This window comes from Corylus avellana, chromosome 6 (genome assembly GCF_965113065.1).
Source record: "Corylus avellana chromosome 6, dhCorAvel1.hap1.2, whole genome shotgun sequence".
Lineage (NCBI taxonomy): Eukaryota > Viridiplantae > Streptophyta > Magnoliopsida > Fagales > Betulaceae > Corylus > Corylus avellana.
Window position 1 is genome coordinate 20,066,822 of NC_142495.1, and position 23,729 is coordinate 20,090,550.

Sequence of the window (23,729 nt, forward strand, 5' to 3'; positions counted from 1 at the left end):
GACTTATGAGTTATGTCATATTATATATGTATTATTTATTATTATATAATCATATGATTTAATGATCAAATCATCATGTAATATAATCATATCAATTATAGTGATAATATATAAATTACTAAAATTATAATGATAATACATTAATACTTAAATTGTGTTTATAAGTAACGCATTGGTCATTGTTTAATTCAATGTCAATTACTTAATTTGATATTATACGAATTATATCATCATTGTACGTTAATAATATGATTCACTTGAAGTCTTGAATAAAGTATTTGAATTGTCATTAAATCATATGATTAAGTATTGATATTATACATTTATATTATTCATATACATATGTAGACTTATATAGACTTATAACATATATAGACTTATAAGTTTATAACATACATTGAAAATAAGTCTCTAGATATTTAATTGTTGTATTAGTATGGAGTGGTATACTTATGAGTTATGTCATATTATATATGTATAATTTGTTATTATATAATCAAATGATTTAATGATCAATCTCATATGATATAATTATATAAATTATAGTGATAATATATTAATACTCAAATTGTGATTTAATTATTTTTTTAAAAAAATTGTGATTTAATGATCAAGTGATTATATGATATAATCATATAAATTATAGTGATAATATATTAATACTCAAATTGTGATTTAATTATTTTTTTAAAAAATTGTGATTTAATGATCAAGTGATTATGTTATATCTATAAATATTTTTATAATTATAATTATAAAAATATATTATATAAAAAGGCGGTTAGCGGTTAGCGGTTACGGTTAGTAGACCCAATAACCGCTAACCGCTAACCGCTAGGCGGTTATAGCGGTTAGGCGGTTAGCGGTTAATACGGTTAGACGGTTAGGCGGTTAGGCGGTTGGCGGTTATAGCGGTTAGCGGTTAGCGGACGGTTTTTAACCGCCCACCTTTGCACCCCTAGTCTAATCTCACATGCGAGAGGTCCCCCAAGCATATTCTCTTCTTCTTTTTCTAAGACGGTTTCTAGAGGGACGTCAATATGAGAAAGGAATATAAATCACAACTTTTCTTAAAACAAGATTCTATCAAAAAAATCAAGACGAAAGGGATATAAAAACATTCATGGAGTGTTTCACATTGATAAACTGATCAAAATACATAAACTATGCCTCTTACATATTAGGTCTGTTGTATTTATAAGAATAGACAAACTTGGACCAAAACTAAAGCTAAGCTTATTATGGAAATTTCTAGAATAATAACGGAAATTATTACAATTAATAAATAAAATCCAAATTTAAATAACATAAATAATAAAATAAAATATATTTGATTGCTGGATTATTTGATTTTCTGGAATAAAATCTTCATTAAATTCCACAATAGAACAATCAAGTCTTTCATTTTTGGATTTTTGCACTTATTTCCGTCCAGCTTTCCAATCTTTCATTTTCAGCCCGTTTTGATCTAGTAAACATCAAAATTAGCCAAATCTTGTGAATATGACTTTGTAGATATTCGAATTAGCTTTCCAACACCACCAAGCTTATTCAAATCCAATATCTAAAACTCGAGATATGACATTTTTTGTACAACTCGTCAGGTGCGAATTTGACCAAAAAGGCTAAAACTGGCGTTGCATCAATCCCCCCCTTGCATGTAGTCTTCTTCTTCTTCTAGGGCTGCTCAATTGGTTGCTTCATTATTAGGCTCTGAAGAATGTGTTGAGAGAGAGAGAGAGAGAGAGAGAGAGAGAGAACATAGTTATATTGGGATGATTCGACCACCCATCAACTGGTTTAGGGGGTGGCCGAATAGCCTTGCCAAAACATTTTTTTTTTCTTTTTTTACTAGTTTTAATTGAGCGTAATTTTTTTTTTAAAAAAAAAAATGCTAGACTTACTAATAAATTTTATAAAAAAACTTTTAAAACATAATGTAGCACAATATGATTGAGTTTCTCAGAAGTTGAATTTATCCAATTTTCTATCATGTTGTGCTACATCATGTTGTAAAAGTTTTTTTGTAAAATTTGTTTGTAAGCTTAACATTCCTCAAATTTTTTACTTTAATAGATATTTTCTAGGAATAAATGGCTGAAATTTTGTAGGGAAGGATCATTTTGGTATAGAAAAATACCATAGGAACTTATAAATTCATTTTGAAACCATAAGAGCATCTCCAAAAATCGTAGTTACTTTAACTAGTCAAAAAGTATAACTCTTTCATCTACTGCTTTTCTACTACACACTCCAAAAAATCCTCTATTCTACTCTCTACTTGCTTTTAAATATTATTTCTCATTCTTTATATATATATATATATATATATATATATATATAAGGAACATTCATCATACAAAAATAAACACATATATGATACAAATCATCAGAGCACTAGCAACATCTTCCTTTTGATTTTTCCTAAATTTAAGAAATAAAATTACTTTTTTCTTCTCTATTCAAATACACTTCACAATAGCTTCTCTCACATTTTCCTATTCCAATAAAAAAAAAAAAAATTTATTTAGAAAATTCAATTTCCATACATACCCTCCCAATTTTCTTTACAAAATCCCAACACATTGTAGTCGTCGCTAATGATCGCATTATCAGCTAGTGACGACACATGTTGTTTCTAATGTGTGCATCATCATCGACAAAGTTGGCACTTAAGAGGCAGTTTCAATGACAAATTTTGTAGTGACCTAAAATTTCGTAGTTAGCTTAGTTGGTAGTTTGTTGCTTCTAGTTATGTTGTTGCCCTTAATCTTGGTTTAAGCTTTGGTTAGTGTTTAATTCTTGTTGAACATGTTTCCTTTTGCATGAAGGTGTCATTTTGAGATAGGAGGTCCTAGGAATCATTTTGGTAGCTTTAGAACCAGTTTGGGAGGATAAGAGGATGGTTGAACCAAATGAGGTTCTACTTTACCTTCTGGGCAAACATACGGCCACGAGATCGGATGTACGAGCCTTCTGGGCGAACGTACAGCCACGGACTCGGACGTACAGTCAGAAGTGTTCCAGGGAACGCCACTTTGGCCAGTTGTCCGATAGCCTCTGTTTTCATGTTCTAAGTTCATTTTAGTTGGATTTAGAACTAATGATAGATCTTTTCTCCGTATTCGAGGTTGTAGTGCCTCAAGGAAATTTGATGGAGGAGCCTTACGACTTGGGTGAGTACAAACTCACATGGATGCTTGTTGTTACTTTTCCCGCACTGCACATCTATTTTATATATCAAATATGCATATTTTGTAACTCTCATGAAATACATTTTGGAACTATTGTAAACTCTCTTTTGTGAAAACGTGTGTTGATAAATAAGATAACAATGAGGCTTGTAAAACTATGCATGTAAAAGACTGATAAGATTAATTGCATCGTATGATATGGTACACCGGTATTTGCGGGATAACGGCTATAAGCTTACTATACAGGTTAACTTTATTGTCAAATGTGTGTGTGTGTGGGCTTTGGATCCAATGGCTTCATGACCAAGCGCAATCATTCCCTAATGGATGGTCACTATAGGACAGACATCATTAATGGTGTGAGCCACCTGAGGTCGGACTTGGTCGTGCCACTAATGTTATATACGGTAGAGTACAATATTCGGGGCACATATGTTGTATTACAGGTCTCTCAGGACAGCGCCAACCTTACTGAGAAGGGGTAATATCTCGGATTGACCATACGGTTGAACTATTACTGTTACTCATGATTATAAGCATATATTATATCTATATCGCATCCATGATAAACTGTTATCTTATAATGTTGCATGTGTTTTATAAACAACTAAGTTCACTATTTAATGACGGGTACATCATGTGCATTTATACTCACTAAGTCGTTGGACTTACCCTTGTATTATTTCCCTTTTTTCTCCATACGAACAACTATGCGGTTATAGATAGCTTAGTAGAGGTGGATACCGTGAAGCTTCCGGTTATTGTGGAGGATTCGACCCGAAAGCTGCTTGAGGACTTATTGCATGCTTAGGCTTGTGCTCATGGTAACTAGTACTTATGGGTCATGCGGTAGACTTAAGAGCTTTTACGTATGCTTGCATATTAAGGTATAACATAGATCCCTCGTAACAATGATGTGTATAGTATGATTTCAGCTACTTTGATGATCCTTTGTAGATGCTTTGGTTGTAATGATTAATGTTTATAAAATCTTTTGTTTTCACTATTTAGTATCTTCTCTTTTGAGGAATAGAGGTCCTTAAGTCTTGTTCCGCGAGGGATAAGGCTGGGAGACGAACCGTGGAATTAATTACCAGTTAATTAACTTCATGGGTGTTACAGTTGGTATAGTCTTCTTCTTTTTACCTCTCAGAGATGACCTTTCTCATATAGTCTTCTTCTTTTTCTACGATGGTTTCTAGAGGGATGATATGAGAAAGGTTCCCCATGCATGCATGTATTAAATTACCAGTTATCTCAAAAGTTTAAGTTAATAGGAAGAGTAAATTTAATCACTTAATCATTACTTTAATACTCACTCTCACGTATGGGCTCAAAATCCATTTTGATAGGTGAGTCCAAACACGTGGAATATTTAATTTAAATGGGAGGTAAGTGACGAAATCAAGGTTCGATCACAGGACCTTTAGCTATGATACCATGTTAAATTATCAATTATCCCATGTCAAAAGCTTAGGCTTATAGGAAGAGATAAATTTAAGGGTTAAATACCAAATACCCCCCTGGGGTTTGGTAACTTTATTTTTACCCCCCTGGGGTTTCATTTTTATCACAGGACCCCCTCTGGGGTTTCGATAAGGACCAAGTTAGCCCATCCGTTAGTTGACCGTTAGGACTGACACGTGGACCAATCAGACATCGACACGTGGCACCTATTTAATTTTTTTTTTACTTAAAAAAAAAAAGAAAAGAAAAGAAAAACAATTGGGGGTGGCTCGGCCACCCCCTTGGCCATTTGGGGGTGCTCGGCCACCCCCTTTGGCCATGGGGGTGGCCTGGCCACCCCCATCTGGCCGGATGGGGGTGGCCGAGCCACCCCCATGAAGCCTTGGGGGTGGCCGAAACCACCCCCATGGAGCCTTGGGGGTGGTTTCGGCCACCCCCAAGGCTCCATGGGGGTGGCTCGGCCACCCCCAGTGGGTAAAGGGGGTGGCTTCGGCCACCCCCTTGGGCTCCAAGGGGGTGGCCGAGCCACCCCCTAGTGCCCAGGGGGGTGGCTCGGCCACCCCCAATGTTTTCCGTTTCTTTTTTTTTTTTTTAAATACATTTTTTTTAATTTAAAAATATATATATTTTTTAATTTTTTTAAAAAATTAATATATGTGCCACGTGTCGACGTCTGATTGGTCCACGTATCAGTCCTAACGGTCAACTAACGGATGGACTAATTTGGTCACTTATCAAAACCACAGGGACCTCCTGTGATAAAAATGAAACCCCAGGGGGGAAAAAATAAAGTTGAAAAACCCTAGGGGGGTTTGGAGTATTTAACCCTAAATTTAACCACTTAATCATTACTCAAATAGCATGCATGTAGTCTTCCTCTTCTTCTTCGTCTACGGTGGTTTCTAGAGGAATGAAATGAGAGAGGTCTCTAATGCAGGGTGGCATAGTGGGTTCGTAATAGACAAACAACAAGCAAATCACAACTCTTCTTAAACCAAGATTCTATCAAGGAATCAAGACAATGGATAGAAACTCATGGTGTCTTAGTGGCTGGCAACACTAAGACAGCCACCAAACTCACCCACCATTTCTCAAAGTTCCAAGTCTAATTCGGAAAAGTTTGTTAAGATGGGAGAACGAAATCAAGCTAGATCCCTTAGGGAGCTGTTTGTACCCAATATTACCAACACACTGTCGTGTATAGTGTTGCCAGCTACTCGCTTCAAGCTGAAGCCGAGTATGATAAGTCACCTTCTAGCATTTAGAGGATTAGAGAATGAGAATCCATATGTTCAAGTGAGGATTTTTTTGGAAATTTGTGAAATTGTTAATACTCAAAATGCCCCAGCAGAAGCGGTGCGTCTTCGGTTATTCCCTTTGTCCCTACATGATAGGGCAAAATCCTGGCTACTCAACAATAGACCTGGATCTACCACTTCTTGAGATATGCTGAAAAGCAAATTTTACCACAAATTCTTCCCAATTTCCAAAATCAATAACCTCCGTCTACAAATCACCAATTTCAGACACTAAGAAGGGGAAATATTTACCGATAGCTGGGAAAAGTTTAAAGAGCTTACCATAAAATGCCTACCCCATAGGTTTATGAATGAGGTGCTTGTTCAAATTTTCTATAGGAGACTAAAACCAACTGAGCGAAACTTGCTTGAGACTATGAATGGTAGAGAATTCTTAAGTCTTACTGGAGATGAAGCCCATAAAACTTTGGACGAAATGGTTGAACGAGCAGAACAATGGAATTTTCAAAATAGTCAAGATAGTTGGGACAGACAACAACCCGCCCCCAAGACAGGAGGCATCTATGAGGTAAGGAACGATGCTGAATTAAGGGAGGAATTGAAGGGTCTCAAACATCAATTTGATACTATGGTCTTAAACAAATCAGTGAAGGCAACAGATACTTACCAAGTTCATGTATGCGGGTTATGTGATAGTCAAACGCACTTCACTCAAAACTGGCCAACTTTGTCAACAGAGTACCAAACTGAGCAAGTCAATGCCTTCAATGAGTACAGAAAACCCACAATTGGACCGTTTTCTGAAACTTACAATCTAGGGTGGCGGAATCACCCCAATTTCTCTTGGAAGCAGAATTAGCCATTGAACCAGGGAGGTACATCCACTCAAACTCAAAATCAGTACCGGCCATCTCACCAAGCTCAACTGCTTGTTTATCAATCCACCACTCAAGTGCCACAGCCTGCACCACAATCATCACTGGAAGACATGATGAAAACATTACTAGAAAAAGTCGACCAGTCCAACTCCCAAGCTATACAAAGCTCCCAAGCTATACAAGAGCTAAAAGGTTTCACCAATCAAGCCGTACAGGAGCTGAGGAATTCCAACATGGCTAACAATAGAAACATACAAGAACTTAAGCAAGCCATGATCAAGGTAGAAGGACAAGTTGGCCAAATAGCAAATCAAGTGGGGGAAAGAGAAAGAGGGAAGTTCCCTAGTCAACCTGTGCCTAACCCAAAAGGGCAATTTGTGATTGGAAGTTCTTCCGCCTCTACGCATGGTCAGGAGCATGTACAAGCCATCACCACTCTGAGGTCAGGTAAACAAGTGGGTAATCAAGTGGTCAAGCCTGAAGATGCCACTGAGGCTGCAGAAGAGAAGGAAAACCAGGACAAGCCTGCTGAAGTCACAGGACCAGACATTGCCATTCCAATTGCTAAGGACCCTTCCAGAAAGTACATTCCCAAAGCTCCATATCCAGAAAGACTGATAGTGCCAAAGAAAAGCTCAAAGTTCGATGATATTTTGGAAGTGTTCAATCAAGTGCAGATAAACATTCCATTCCTAGATGCCATCCAGCAAGTGCCTATGCCAAATTTTTGAAGGATTTGGTCACCATTAAGAGGAACACGAACGTCCCCAAGAAAGCTTTCCTCACTAAGCAACTTAGCTCTATCTTGCAATACAAGATGCCTATAAAGTATAAAGACCCTGGATGTCCTATCATTGCTTGCAAGATTGGTGACAATCAAGTTAAAAAAGCTCTGTTGGATTTGGGGGCCAGTGTAAATCTACTGCCATATTTAGTATATGTTCAGTTGGGATTGGGAGAGTTAGAATCCACTTCAATTACACTACAGTTGGCCAACAGATCTGTGAAGGTTCCAAGGGGAATTATTGAAGACGTACTGATCAAAGTTGATAAGTTCTACTACCCTATGGACTTCATCGTCTTAGATACAGAGACGAAAAATGCAGAAATTCAAGTTCCAATCATATTAGGGCATCTGTTGTGCAAATTTATTTAACTCGCAAGTGCACGAATCAATTGTAGTTTAATGGATTGCAAGTGCGAGGTCGATCCCACAGAGAATTGTATTTTTGAAAGAGCAATTTATATCTAAACTAATTAAATCCTAATCTAGTTCCAAAAGGGTTTTGATTTTTGAGTTTTGAAAATTAAAGGATAAACATAAACTAAATAAAATAAGTAAATCTAAGGATAAAGGTACTAAGGTTTGGGAATTCACACTCACCAAATCATAACAACATACTTTATGTTCATCAATATTAATCCGAAGTTCTCACAAATTAAATCATAGATATGTTTTACTATGCTTCAAAGAATTAATCAAAACCATCCCATGTATCCATTCATTGACCAAATCACAAAAGGAATCCAAATTCAATTGAAACACCAGATGTATCCGTAGAACAAATCACAAGGGATATCCAATTTTTATGAGTTAAAAGCCAAGCAATCAATCATATGAAATTATCTCAAATCATCACATGTATCCTTGAATCACAAGAGATATCCAAGAATTACTCCACACAATTGATTAGAAGTAAAACAATTGAAATATAAAACCCAATAAAATCAGAATAATAAAAACTTACATAAAAGTGATGTTGTTCTTCATCGGTGAGGCTTCATCCCCAACCTTAGTTGGAAATTTAGCTCCACATAAAAATCTAAACCTAAACCTAAACCTAAAGAAAAACTAAACAAAAGAATTTTGCTCTCTGGGATTGTGTTTTTTTTCTTGAATGCAAAGAAGTCTATTTATAGGCTTAGGGAAGTCCTAGAAGCCCAAGTAAACCTAGATAATTCGGAGGTCTGTCTCCCAGTTAAAATAAAAGTCTGAAATCGGAATAGGATTCGTCCAAATTTATGTCTCTTAATTGCGGGGCGATTTTGACATAGAAACCGTCCGAATTACGAAAATCATATTTCACAACAAATTGTATTATTTTGAGCTAGCTTTCCAATGCCGTTTGAATCACTTCAATCCGATATTTGAGCAGAGAGTTATGGTCAAAATACTAAGACGTATGCAGAATCTGAATTTGAATCCGATCCGAAATCTTATCCAATCTGAACTTTAATCTGATTTAACATTTCCTTAGATTTGGTTAGACTTAACCACATCATCTAGGTCTTCTCAAAGTATGCTTTCTTCCAAACTTCGCATTTTTTCCTTTAAAGCTGTAGTTTTTCTTCAATGACCTACAAAATACTAAAAATACAAAACTAACACAAAATATTAAATAACGACACAGCTAAAGGATTAACTAATGTAAATAAAGGGGTCCAAATATGCAATATTTGGCACTTATCAGCATCCATTTTTAGCTACGACTAATGCCCTAATCAACTGTAGAACTAGAGTCATGAAGATATCCTTTGGAAACATAACAGTGGATCTGAACATCTTTGATATTAGCAGGCATCCATTTGAGTATGAGGAGGTTAAAAGCACATGCTTAATTGAGGAGATAGTAGAGAAAACTGTCAATGAACCAGATATTGAAGACCCATTGGGAGAATGCCTGATTGCACTGGGAAGTGACAATGAACTAGACACACTATTGGAACAAGCTGACGCCTTGTTACACTCAACTCCTGAAATAGAGACGGAGACTGCAGAAATTACTTTGACATCACCCCCTAGTCCATCTTCATTAGCAGCTGAGCCTATCAAGCAGGAGTTGAAGCCTCTACCAGACACCCTGAAGTACAAGTATCTGGATCCTACAGAATCTCTGCCAGTGATCATTGCTACCAACCTGGATAGTGATCAGGAACAGAAGCTACTAGAAGGTTTGAGAGAGCATAAAGAAGCAATTGGGTAGTCAATAAAAGATATTAAAGGAATTTGCCCTACAGTAGTGATGCATAAGATTCATCTGGAAGAAAATGCTAAAATTTCTTGCGAGCCATAGAGACGGTTGAATCTGGCCATGCAAGAGGTAGTTTGAGCGGAGGTAATTAAACTTCTGGATTTGGGACTCATATACCCAATCTCTGACAGCAAATGGGTGAGTCTTATTCATGTGGTGCCGAAGAAGGCAGGGATTACAGTTATCAAGAACAAGGAAAATGAGTTGGTCCCCACTCGTGTGCAGTTAGGATGGAGAGTGTGCATTGATTACAGAAAGTTAAATGTCGTGACCAGAAAAGACCATTTTCCTCTACCTTTCATTGATCAGATGTTGGAGAGATTGGCTGGCCATGAGTACTACTGTTTCCTTGTTGGCTACTCCGACTATAACCAAATTCCACTGGACCTTGAAGATCAAGAGAAGACTACTTTCACTTGTCCTTTCGGTACATTTGCCTATCGCCGTATGTTGTTTGGATTGTGTAATGCACCCGCCACTTTTCAGCGGTGCATGATTAGCATCTTTTCAGATATGGTTGAACATCACTTGTAGATCTTCATGGATGATTTCTCAGTCTTCGGTTCATCATTTGAGGAGTGTCTACATCATCTCACATTGGTGCTGGTACGGTGTAAGGAGAAGAATCTAGTTCTGAATTGGAAAAAATGCCACTTCATGGTGAAACAAGGAATTGTTTTGGCGCATGTAATTTCCCACAAAGGTATCGAGGTTGACAGAGTTAAGGTTGATGTGATCTCTAACCTTCCACCCCCATGGACAGTTAAGGAGATTCAGTCGTTTGTGGGACATGATGGGTTCTACAGAAGATTCATCAAGGACTTCAGCAAGATAGCAAGACCTCCATTCTATGCAATCTATTGGCAAAAGATGTTCCTTTTGATTTCAATGACAAGTGCCAGACAACCTTTGAGATTCTGAAGAATACCTTAACTTCTACACCAATCATTCAGCCACCTAATTGGGGGGTGCCGTTTAAGATAATGTGTGATGCCTCAGATTATGCTGTGGGAGCCGTTTTGGGTCAGTGAGTAGAGAAGATTCCGCATGTCATATACTATGCCAGCAAGACTCTGAATGATGAACAACTCAACTACTCGACTGAAAAAGAGTTGTTGGTTGTAGTGTTTGCTCTGGATAAGTTTAGATCTCTTGCTAGGGTCTAAAGTCTTAGTCTACTCAGATCATGCTGCGCTGAAATATCTTTTGTCAAAGAAAGATGCTAAATCTCGTCTCATCCGGTGGATTCTGTTGCTGCAAGAGTTTGATATTGAAATTCGGGACAAGAAGAGTTCCGAGAATGTGGTAGCTAACCATCTATCCAGGCTGGTTGTGGACTTCAATAAAAATACTGTGCCGATTGCTTAGACATTCCCTAATGAACAACTTATGCACCTCTCTCAAAATCTTGAACCATGGTTCGCAAACATAGTGAACTACCTTGTCACTGTCCAGATACCATCACATTGGACCAGGCAAGAAATATCAAAATTCTTGGTTGGGGCGAAGTACTTCTTTTGGGATGATCCTTACCTATCCAAATACTGCCCAGATCAGATTATAAGGAGATGCATTCTTGAAAATGGCCAGCAAAATGTCCTATCTTTTTGCCATGATCATGCATGTGGAGGCCACTTCAGTTCTAAAAAGACCTCGGCGAAGATTCTTCAAAGTGGATTCTATTGGCCCTTCATTTTCCATGGTGCCCATGCCTACTGTTTAGCCTGTGATAGATGCCAGAAGTTGGGGAGCATTGGAAGAAGGAATATGATACCGCTGAACCCAATCCTTATTGTGGAGCTGTTTGATGTTTGGGGCATTGATTTCATGGGGCCTTCCTTAATTCTTATGGGTATCTTTTCATCCTTGTGGCAATGGATTATGTTTCCAAGTGGGTGGAGGCCATTGCCTGCAAGACTAATGATCACAGAGTCATGTTGCAATTTTTGAAGGAAAATATGTTCACACGTTTTGGGACACCACGTGCCATCATCAGTGACGGGGGAAAGCATTTTTGCAATCGATATTTTGAGCAACTCATGAAGAAGTATGGCATTACTCATAAAGGTGCAACTCCCTACCATCCTCAGACAAGTGGGCAAGTTGAGATATCCAACAGAGAAATCAAGAGGATATTAGAAAAGACAGTGAACCTGACAAGGAAGGATTGGTCTCTTCGACTGTAGGCATACCGAACTGCATTCAAGACTTCAATTGGCATGTCTCCCTACCGACTCGTGTATGGCAAGGCTTATCACCTCCCTGTGGAATTGGAGCACCGAGCTTATTGGGCTATAAAGTAGCTGAATTTCAATCTCACCAAGGCTGGTGATCAAAGGAAGCTACAGCTAGATGAATTAGAAAAATTGAGGAATGATGCCTACGACTGTGCCAAGCTATACAAAGCTCAAATGAAGAAGATTCATGACCAAAACATTTTGAGAAGATCATTTGAAGTTGGTCAGAAAGTCCTCCTTTACAACTCACGTCTGCATCTATTTCTAGGAAAGCTCAAATCCCGATGGACTGAACCATTCATAGTGCGTGCAATTTCTACTCATGGAGCCATCGAGATCGAGGATCCTAAGAATGAAAGTACTCTCAAGGTCAATGGTCAGCGGTTGAAGCCGTTATTGGAACTGAAAATTTCGAAGAGTAAGGAATTGCCTTTGGAAGATCCTACGTCGTTTATTTAATCATCAACGGTGAAAAGTCTGGCTGAAGACTGTAAACTTAGCGCTTATGGGAGGCATTCCTTTTTCTTTGGTATTTTTAGTCATAATTTTGGTTTGTTGTTACATTTATGTTCATTTTTGTTTTATTTTTGTGTTTTTCAGGACGGGTAATGTCACGACTAAGTTTGGGGGTCGTCTCTTTGCTCACTCTGGTGCCTTATACCTCTTGGTATTGTATTTTTGCCTACATTGAGGACAATGTGTGATTCAAGTTTGGGGGTATGGAAAAACATTTCGTCTGTTTATTTTTGTGCTTATTTGTTTTGTTTAATTTATAAAAAAAAATTAATATATATATATATATATTTGTGCTATGTCAAGTTTGAGTTAAACTGTAATTCTGATTTGCATTTCATTAGCTCGCTTAAAGGGTTGAACGCATCATTATGTCATTAGGAGTCTGAGTCCTTTGACTTATTTTTAGGTAAAAAAGAATTCACTTGTTTTGAGATAAATTGTTTTTCAGCACATTAGCATGTTTTTTGTGAGGTATGATGTTTGAGCTTAAGCTTGTTCTCTTTGAGATTTGTTGGATGACCTTTTGATGAATAACCATTGGCTTGCAAGATATAAAAAAAATAAAATAAAATAAAATAAAAAAGGAAAAAGAAAAGAAAGATCATGTTGAGTTTTCCGTTGAATAACTGGACCTCTTGCCTCATTAAGCATTGAGTCTTCGCGTCAAAAGGTGTGAAATTCAATGTTGATTTATGATGTGGCTAGTCTGGCTTCGCAGCCTTTTTGACTTTAAGTTATTAAGCCCTTAGGGATGTTCTACATCTAGTGCCCTAAAGCCACCCGGCTTGGGAGTCATTGGCTTAACACTTGTTACATGGGTCAATTAGAAAGCTTAAGGGAGTTAGACATTGCAGAGCCTATGAAAAATAAATGCATATCATGCCTTGTTTATTTCATTTGTTAGGGAGTCTTACAAATTTTATGGAACTTGTCTTGAGTTTAAGCTAAAGTTTCATGATTGTATGCTAATTACACTTTACACTTTTTAGAACATATGAGGTCTAAACTGTCCTTTTATGAGTGATTTGACTATAGATTTCCCTTTGACTGTGATGATGGTGTTTGTCTTTTCAAGTTTGCTCATGAATAAGAACCATGGTTTATGTGAAAATTCTTTCTTGTTAACAACATAGTGCACAATGTTTGTGGGTATCAATCTTATTAAGCCCTTACGAGACTTCACTCGTCCACTAGGGATGCTTAGGGGTTTAAAAGGCTTATTGCATATGATAAATGCAGCAGTCTCTCCCACGAAAGAGGATTTATGTTTTGTTTTGTTGTTTTCATTTTATTTTTCGTTTTATTTTGCTAAGAGACAAGTAAAAGTTAAGTTTGGGGGTGTTTGATGTGTGCCAAATATTGCATTTGAACCCTTTAATTTACTTGTGTTAATCCTTCAGCTGTGTTACTATCTAATGTTCTAGGTTAGTTCTGTGTTTTTAGTATTTTATAGGTTCCTGAAGGAAAGCTGAGGTTTTTATATAAAAGTTGCTTTTGGAAGAATTTACAAATCTATTTGCACGATCGAGCGCAAATCACTATGCTCGAGCGCACATGCGGTTGAGCCAGTGCCCCAAGATCGAGCGCAGATGCGCCCTCTTGAAACCTAAGCACATGAATACGCATGCGCAGCAAGCCCGAGTACGCTTGAGAGCAGAAGGTGTGCGATCGAGCGCACTATCTGATCTGGCAGCGAATTTAAGTCTATTTCAAGTTGTAAACCCTAGTTTTAGGCCTATAAATAGAGAATTATTAGATTAGTTTAAGAGAAGCTACGAATTTCAAGATTGCAGAGGAGAAAGAAGAGAGTTTAAGGTTTTCCTAGCTTTTGGATCTCAACTTTGTGATTCGTATTTGTAAATACTCAATTTTACATTATAAATTCAATCAATCTTGTTTTGTCTTTCAATAACATGAGAGGCTAAACTTTCAACCAAGGTTGAAGATGAAGCCTCACTTATGATTAACAACTTTGTTTCATGTATGTAATATTTCCCAATTTAATGGTTTAATTGCTCTATAGTTTTACTTTTAATCAATTGGATTAAATAATTCTTGGATATCTTTTGTGATTCAAGGATACACTTGATGATTTAAGATTATTCAATACAATTGAGTGCTTAGTTTTCTTTGTTAAAAAATTAGATTTCCCTTGTGATTTATTCTCTAGATACAATTGATATCTTGATAAAGATTGGATATTTTCTTGTGATTTACGAATACAGTTAATGATTTGATCGAATATTAGATTTCTTTTGTGATTTGGGTCATGAATGGATACATGGGATCGTTTGATTAATTCTTTGAAGCAATAGTAAAACAAACTTAAGATTTATATGTGAGAACTTTGGGGAATATTATAGATCATGAAATTATGTTGTTATGAATTTGTGAATGCGGATTCCGAAACCTTAGTGCTTCGTCATAAGATTTCAATCACTTTGAATTACTCATGTTTTTGTTTTTTCATTCAAACAAAAAATCTATCATTAGTGGTGTGGGCCACCCGAGGTCAGACTCGGTCATGCCACTAATATTATGTACGATAGTGTACAATATCCAAGGCACCAATGTTGTATTACAGGTCCCTCGGGAGAGCGCCAACCATGCTAAGAAGGGGTAATATCTCAGGTAGATCATACGATTGAACTATTACAGTTACTTATGATTATAAGCATATATTATATCTATATCACATCCAAGATAAACTGTCTACTCATAATGTTGCATATCATGTGTATTTATACTCACTAAGTCATTGAACTTACCCTTGTATTATTTCCCTTTTTTCTCTATATAAACAACTATGCGGTTATAGATAGTTTAGCAGGGTGGATACCACGAAACTTCCGGTTATTATGGAGGATTCGACCTGGGAGATGCTTGAGGACTTATTGCAAGCTTAGACGGATGCTCATGGTAACTAGTACTTATGGGTCATACTGTAGACTTAAGAGCTTTTATGTATGCTTGCATATTAAAGTATAGCATAGATCCCTCGTAACAAGGATGTGTATAGTATAATTTCAGCTACTTTGATGATCCTTTATAGATGCTCTGATTGTAATGATTAATGTTTATAGAATCTTTTGTTTTCGCTATTTAATATCCTCTCTTTTTTAGGAGTAGAGGTTTGTAAGTCTTGTTCCACGAGGGATAAGGCTGGCAGACGAATTGTGAAATTAATTACTAGTTAATTAATTTCTGGGGCGTTACAAATTTGGATAGCTATTGGTGACAAATTGGTTGTCACTGTTTAATAATTATCAACGACGACATGCATCTTGAACGACAAAGCATTTGCAACCACTTAACGATGCCCAAAGTCGTCGCTGATGTTAATTAGCAACCACTTTGGGGGCTTTAGCAATGACTAAAGATCAATTTTCCTATAGCCAAAATATTCCCTTCTTGCTTTTGGTGTTGTTCAATACGAGGCATGGACGTTGAAGAAGAGAATTAAGGAGGCATGTACGTGTAGAATATGTGATCAATTAGAAACAATGATAATTTGGTGTTTGATTTAGATTATTGTTAAATAGTAGCATAATGAACACTGCGTATTCTTCTATAAGTTATTGCTTAAAGAATATACGATATGTACTGACCAAGACAAGTAAAGAAAAAAAAAAAAACGATAAATCTCTTGATAAGAAAAGATTGAACTAGAGTGTCATTGGCTTTGGTAGAGTATTCTTAATTACCACCAAAGAAAAAATATTGAATCACACCTCAAATAGAGAAATCTCATATCAAGATAATTAGTATATAGTAAATTGAAATACTTTCATTAATTATAATAAACTCGGTTACATTGATACATATAAAAGCGCTAGCCTTTTATTTGTTAAACTTAACTAATGCTAGCATGATCATAACCAGTACTAGGATAACATAAATGATAAACACGCACGGATGCTTTAGTAGATGATCTTTCTTTTTTTTTTTTCAACGGAAATCTGAGGATTTCATTGATTAAAGATCACAAGCATAAAGCTCTTACAGAGTAGAGCAACAAGCTCTTATAGCACAAATCATAGCTACATGCTATGAGATTACAAAGTCATAGATACAAACAAAAATTCTTACAATTAGGTGCTATCTATGACTTTAATCTTCCGCTAACACATGTACAAATACTGTTAGAGAGCAAATCTGCTTCGAGTACACTAGGAGCATGTTTGGGTCTGCGGTTGCAGACCCAAAACGTGCTTATAGAGCCTGAAAAGCCCGTTTCAGAAAAATCATGGTCGTTTGGTAAAATCAATCGAAAGGGCTTTTGAGGTTTCAAACGTTCCAAACACACGTTTGCCTCAAAGCTGGATATCAAGGCTTCTGCTCAAACGTACATTTGGAAGAAAGGCGTGCCATGGTTTTGTGGTTAATGAAATATATGCACAAACAAATATATCCTTACGAATTTCACTAATAACAACCATACCTGTATATAAGCATCTCTTCCCAAACAGGCTCGATTTGTCCTTCTCGTTGCCACGGTTTGAGCTGCTCCAGAGCGAGGGAAATCCAGCCAGAATTGTTATCTTGTCGAAGGTGAGTTAAAGCTCTGTTTGATTTTGCTTTTGCTCATCTATTTTTTTCCAATAAAACACAAATCTACAGAACACATAAAGGAAAAATATAGATGAAGATCGAATAATATAGAGAATAGAAGGGAAGAAGATAAAGGAGAGATAAGGTTTAAGAGTGATTGAAGGTTTTGGGTGTGTGTGATAGAAGATGGGTTTGAGAGTGATTGAAGAGTATGAGACTTACAACAAATCCATGGCCTAGGCTGAGAGATGAGAGTGAATGGCCGGGTGGGAGGGGAAGTGAGATGGGTTTAGGTGAAAAAGATCCAATCTTTTCGAGAATGAAGGGAACAAATATATCACCAAAAGATCCAAACCGTCCGTGCCCAGGGTTTAACGTTCCAGATCCCTTCTCCGCAAAAAAGTGTAAAATCAAAAAATTAAAATCTACCTCCTATTTCATTTCACACTTCCCAAGACTGACGTGCAGCATAGGAACTCAAGAATAGGAGCTGCCATCCAATATCTTAAAAGAAATAAATTTTTTTAAAAAATTATGTTGCATAAATGATTATAGTAATTATAGTATTTTAGTAATTTTTTTTTTAAAAAAAAAAAAAAAATCTGTTGCATAAAAGTTCATGAGAAACCATTATAATAATTATAGTATAATGTATTTTCCTGTTGCAGAAACTTGGTTCCATTATTATTATTATTATTATTATTTTGTTGCCCTTTTGTTTGATGGACATACATATTATTCATGTAAATATGAATTTCTGCACTCTATCATCAGTTGATTACGTTAAACAAATTTTTAATTATTAATAGTGTTTAACATTTTTTTATTTATTTATAATTTTATTAGCTTATTTATTGTGTGATAAACATGAGTAAAAAAGGTCAAAGCAACGTTGCTACTACTACTGCAGATACTCAGATAAAGAAAGTAGCTTGTACTGAAAAAATGTTAGAAGATTATCTTGACATATGTATTACTGAGATTCATGCTGGTAACCGCCCAGGAACACATTTCAATAAGACATGATGGAAAAATGTGATAGATAAATTTATTGAAAAAACTGGAAAAAAAAAAAAAAAAAAAAAAAAAAAAAAAAAAAACTATTGCTATAAACAACTAAAGAACAAATGGGATAGTTTGAAAAAAGAGTGGAACATTTGGAAGAGATTGATAGGCAAGGAAACTGGCCTTGGATGGGATCCAGTGAAAAAGACAATTGATGCGCTCGATGATTGGTGGAAAAAAAAAATTGCAGGTACTATATTTGTACTTATTTGTTTTTGTTTAAATGATTTAAAAATTGTTTTATTATTGATTTTTACATATACTTAAATATAGGAAGTTCCAGAAGCAACCAAGTTTCGCACGACAAGTTTAGCTTATGCTATGAAGGTAGAAATATTGTTTAGAGATATAATTGCCATCGGGGAGGGATCTTGGGCACCATCCATAGGATTGGTTCCTAATGATATTGGTGCCATAGATGCTGCAGATGTAATGCTTGATGAAGATGACAATATTGTAGAAGGTTTAGGTGTTTTGGATGATAAATCAAATCTCAATACACATGGCATTGATGATATTCCTGTTGATTTAGATACGCGGGATAAAAGAAATAAAAAGTTTGGTCTTGCGGTTCAATGTAAGAAAAGAAAGAAAAGAGTTCAAATCGTTAGTCAACATCTGAGTCGGATTTGTAATATAATAGAAAGTAAGAATACAGTGACATCTAAGAGCTACAATAAACCTGGATGTAATATTGAAAAGGTTATGGATGTTGTTCGGGGGATTGCTGAAAGAGAAAATGACATTGACATCCTTAAGTTTGCAATAGAGGTATTTCTTAAGAGATCACATAAGAGATGTTTGTGACTATTAAAGAACCATGGTTGCAGATTGACTTTATCAAGCGAATGGGAAATAGAGAAATTAACCGTCGTAGCATAGAATAATGTTTTTATTTTTAATGTTGTTTTGTTATGAACTATTTGAAAAGCTCTAAGGATTTATTTGAATGTTATTTTTTTTATGTGTTGATTTGTGTGCTAAGGTGAATATATTATAATATTTCATAACTACGTAGATATCTCTTTTTCTTATTTTTATGGGTGCTTATATATTTATTTTGTGTTTATTTCTTTATTTTTTTTTCCTTACAAACATGGACAATAATGATTATAGCACTCAAGATGATACAAGTGATTGTGATTATGGTGAAGAGGAAAATGAAAATGGTGTTTTTATTCTAGCAGCTACAGCAGTAGAATTTGTTGAGAACTATTATATGCCATATATTGCAAAGGAACCTTATAGGATCTCTTCTCAAACAGGTTATAAGTGGGTTATGGAGATTCTACAAGGTAATCCTGATAAGTGCAAACAAAATTTTAGAATGGAAATACACGTATTTATTTGCTTGTGTAAAGAGTTGAAGGAAATATATCATTTAAGAGGTACTAGGAAATTAACTGTTGAAGAGTTTATGGCTATGTTTTTTAATACTTTAGGCCATGGGTTTGGAAATAGAATAGTGCAAGAAATGTTTCAACATTCAGGAGAAACAATTAGTAGACATTTTACTAGTGTTTTAATGGCCGTTTCGAGAATGGCGATTGACATTATTAATCCTATTGATAGGGAGTTTAGGGATGTTCCAAACAAAATTCGTGATGATGAGCGGTATTGGCCATACTTCAAAAATTGTACTGGAGCCATTGATGGAACCCATGTGCTAGTTAAAATTTTTCTATCAAAACAAATACGATATATTGGTCGAAAAGGGACTCCTACTCAGAATGTTATGGATGTTTGTGATTTTCGTATGTGTTTCACTTTTGTTTGGGCTGGATGGGAAAGTACTACACATGATACACGTATTTTTTTAGAAGCTATTCGAAAGGAAGAATTACGATTTCCACACCCACCTAGAGGTTTGTATTTAATTAAAATAACAATTATGAATTATACATGAAAAAAAAAATACTTTTCAATATTTTTTATGACCGTTATTTGTATATTGTTTGTAGGAAAATATTACTTGGTAGACGCAGGATGGGCCATACAATGGGGAGCGGTATCATCTACTAGACTTTCGTCGCGGAAGCCAACCGAGGGGTATGCATGAAATTTTTAATCATGCACATTCATCACTTAGATGCACTATTGAAAGAACATTTAGAGTTTGGAAAAATAAGTGGAAGTTATTGCATTGCATGTCGAATTTTCCTTATAATAAACAAGTGAAAATCGTGGTGGTGTCTATGGTTCTTCATAACTTCATTAGGAAGCATGCAATAAAGGATGCTGAGTTCCAACCATATGTTGATGAGGAGGATTTACTACCTACTGACACTATAGGCGATGACGAAGCACAAGATGAGTCAAGCGTACAACAATCACAGACGTCCAATGAAAATTCTGTGAACATTAAGTGTGATCATATTGCTAATCTACTTATGACCCGTTAATTTTTTTTTTTTTTAATGTTGTTTTGTTATAAACTATTTAAAATGTTATAAGGATCTTATTGAATGTTGTTCTTTTTTATGTGTTAAATATTTTTAAATGTTAAATACTTTAAATAATTTTTTTTTTTAAAAAAAAAAAAAAAAAAGAAAGAAAATGATTGACATCACTTTTTATTACATATAAGTACAAAAGAAAGAAAATGTTGGCGTTTTGTCACATAAACCATCACAAAATAATTTTTACTTGTGAAAGCTAACATTAAACATTTTTATAAAATAAAAAATAAAAAAATAATTAACAACCTTAGGCCTTTATTGAAAAACATGAAATGATTTCACGTAAAATGACATATTTGGTGGGACTGATAATGATTTTTTAGCCTATACTAAAAAAAATCATTACATGTCCTTTATTGTCATTTTTGCAACTAAAGCACTTTTTTAGTTTTGTTACCAAACATCAGTAATATCAAAAAAGTACTTAAGACATGCAGTTACCAAACATGTAAACAGCTTTTCAATAATAGCACTTTTGCCAAAAGCTCTATTTTTCACCGCAATCCCAAACAGGCTCTAGATCTAAGACATAGATAGCTAAATTTCCTAATAAAATTTATTTAAACCGGCCGTGAGAGATAACCCCTCACACCAAATTATCCAGGCTATAAAAAATAGCCCATCACACCAAATTATACCTCCTCACTCATGAAGGCAAATCTAGAGAGAAAAAACCTCTTATTTGAAACAAAAAACACAAACAAATAACCAGTAAGCAGCAATAGTGACCGAGGAGGAGATGAAAGACACAACATGGTGGAAGGATGCATGACAAAGATGACGAAGTTACTGATTTGGTTAGAAAACGCCTATATATATATATATTAAAAAAAATTAAATTTAAAAAATAAAAATAAAAATAAAAAATAAAAAAATAAAAAAATAAAAAAAATAAAAAATAAAAACTTGAAGGGGGAGGGAGAGGGTAGGAGCAGGGAGTAGAAGGGGAAGAGGAACTTTAGTAGATAATCACACATGCATGAACTACATGATAAGATAATAAAGGTAAACAGCTACTTTAGCTCGCTAGCTAAAAGTCACCAATCATATGAGATGAAACTTATCTTAATTTATTTGATGAGCTGTCCAATACAATAGATATTTCATTCATAAATGACATATAAATATGATCACATGCATATTATCATTGGTACGTATAGCCAAATGATCAAGTTGTCCTCACATTTGGAATGCTGTCCTCATTTTTTTGGCCTCACCTTTTTTTGATTTGAAAAGATGAACAATCCGATGACAAAGATGACCAAGATGAAGAAGATGAACAATACGAAAAAGATTAAGTAAAGCCATGAAATGTAATGAAAACTGGTATATTCAACCCTCTTAATTTCTGCCCTCAACAATGAAGATGAGGAAATTAATACTTGTAAGGTACCCATGTATTTATAGAACTTTTGAAGTGCAACTTCACATTCCATGAGGCTTCCTGCATTCAAGATTTTTTTCGCACTCAATGATTTCCGTTTTTTTCGACGTAAAATAGTTTTCATCGGAAAATATTTTCAGGAAAGTCATTTTCCCTAAAAAAAATTTCTACCGAAAACATTTTACGGCGCTTACCGCACGCACGGAAAATCATTTTATATATATATTTTTTCATTAAATCATATCAAACTCTAAATTACGAAAATGTCCCAATCAAGTCTTAGAGGTATCCGAACTGAGTCCCGCAAGGACCCCACCCAAGACCCACCCGAACCCTGCCTAGACCCTATCAGCACCTCGTCGAGATCAGCCCGAGACCCAAGCAGAACCCGCCTAAGACCCGACATGGACATTTTCGTAATTTAGTGTTTAATATGATTTTGCGTACACACCAAATACCAAAATACATTTTCCGACAACGGGGACCCGCCTGATTTTCCGTACATGCCAAATACTAGAAAATGTTTTCTAAGAAATCATTTTCATGGAAAAATGTTTTCCGCTGAAAAATATTTTCTACTGAAAATATTTTTCAATGAAAATATCTTCTGACGAGTCCCAGACGGGTACTAGGCAAGTCCTGGCGGGGTCCTGGGCGAGTCTTAGGCAGGTTCGAGCAAGTCCTCGGCAGGTTCGATCAAGTCCTGAGCAGGTCCATGTCAAGTCCCGAGCGGGTCTGGTTGGGTCATAGTCATGTCCCAAGTGGGTCCCAGGCAAGTCCCAGTCAAATCTCGAGAGAGTCTCGGGCATGTCCCAACGGGGTCCCAAGCAAGTTTAGAGCCAGTCTTGGGCAAGTTCCGAGTGGGTCCAGGTCAAGTCTTGACGGGGTCCTGGACGGGTCCTAGTCAAGTCTCGGCCAGGTCTCGAGCAGGTCCCGGCGGGGTGCCGGACGGGTCTTGGGTTAGTCTCAGTCTAGTCCCGAGCGGGTCTCAATCAAGTCCCAGGCGGGTCCTGGTCAAGTCCCGGGCAGGTCCCAGTCTGGTCTCGGCAGGGTCTCAAGTGGGTCCAATTGGGTCTTAGTCAAGTCTCAAGCGGGTCTCGGGCGAGTCCCGGTCAAGTCCCAGGCGAGTCCCGGGCAAGTCCCGGGCGAGTCTTGGTCAAGTCCTGGGCAAGTTCGAGCGAGTCCCATTCAGTTCCGATCTGGTCCGTGGCAAGTCCCGGTGAGGTCCCAGGCAAGTCCTTGGCGGGTCTGAGGCAAGTCTTGAGAAGGTCCGAGTGGGTCTCGTTCAAGTCCGGTCAGGTCTCAAGTAGGTCCTGGCGGGGTCTGAGGCAGGTCTGCGCAGGTCCCAGTCAAATCTCGGCAGGTGTTGGGTAGGTTCAAGCAGGTCCCGTTCAGGTCCGGTCGGATCCTGGGCAAGTCTCGGCGGGGTCCCTAGCGGGTCCTAGGCGAGTCCTGGTCAAGTCCCGGGCAAGTCCCGGTCTTGGTCAAGTCTCGGGCAGGTCTCGATGGGGTCCCTAGCGGGTCCTAGACGAGTCCCAGCGGGGTTCCAGGAAGGTCCCGTTCAAGTCCTGGCGAGTCCTGGGCAAGTCCGAGTGGGTCCCATTCAGGTCTGGTTGGATCCCGGGCAGGTCCCGGCAAGGTCCCGAATGGGTCATGGGTGAGTCCCAATCAAGTCCCAGGCGGGTCC

General features: G+C 36.8%; 1 protein-coding gene across 1 annotated transcript; it reads left to right on the forward strand.

Moving 5' to 3' along the window:
* The first annotated feature begins 7,031 nt into the window (after window positions 1-7,031).
* LOC132162912 (uncharacterized) lies at window positions 7,032-10,751 on the forward strand. The gene is made up of 5 exons (XM_088517643.1): window positions 7,032-7,381; window positions 7,495-7,912; window positions 9,270-9,778; window positions 9,962-10,275; window positions 10,387-10,751. The coding sequence occupies exons 1-5, from the start codon at window positions 7,032-7,034 to the stop codon at window positions 10,749-10,751; spliced, it is 1,956 nt and encodes a 651-aa protein (XP_088373769.1).
* Window positions 10,752-23,729: the final 12,978 nt, after the last annotated feature.

Excerpts from the sequence above, each read along its gene's own strand:
- LOC132162912 (XM_088517643.1), top strand. The coding sequence starts at position 7,032 with ATGGCTAACAATAGAAACATACAAGAACTTAAGCAAGCCATGATCAAG. Across the intron at positions 7,382-7,494 it reads GCTAAGGACCCTTCCAGAAA|ATGCCATCCAGCAAGTGCCT; the intron begins GTACATTCCCAA and ends TTCCATTCCTAG. Across the intron at positions 10,276-10,386 it reads CGGTACATTTGCCTATCGCC|TCTTCGGTTCATCATTTGAG; the intron begins GTATGTTGTTTG and ends ATGATTTCTCAG.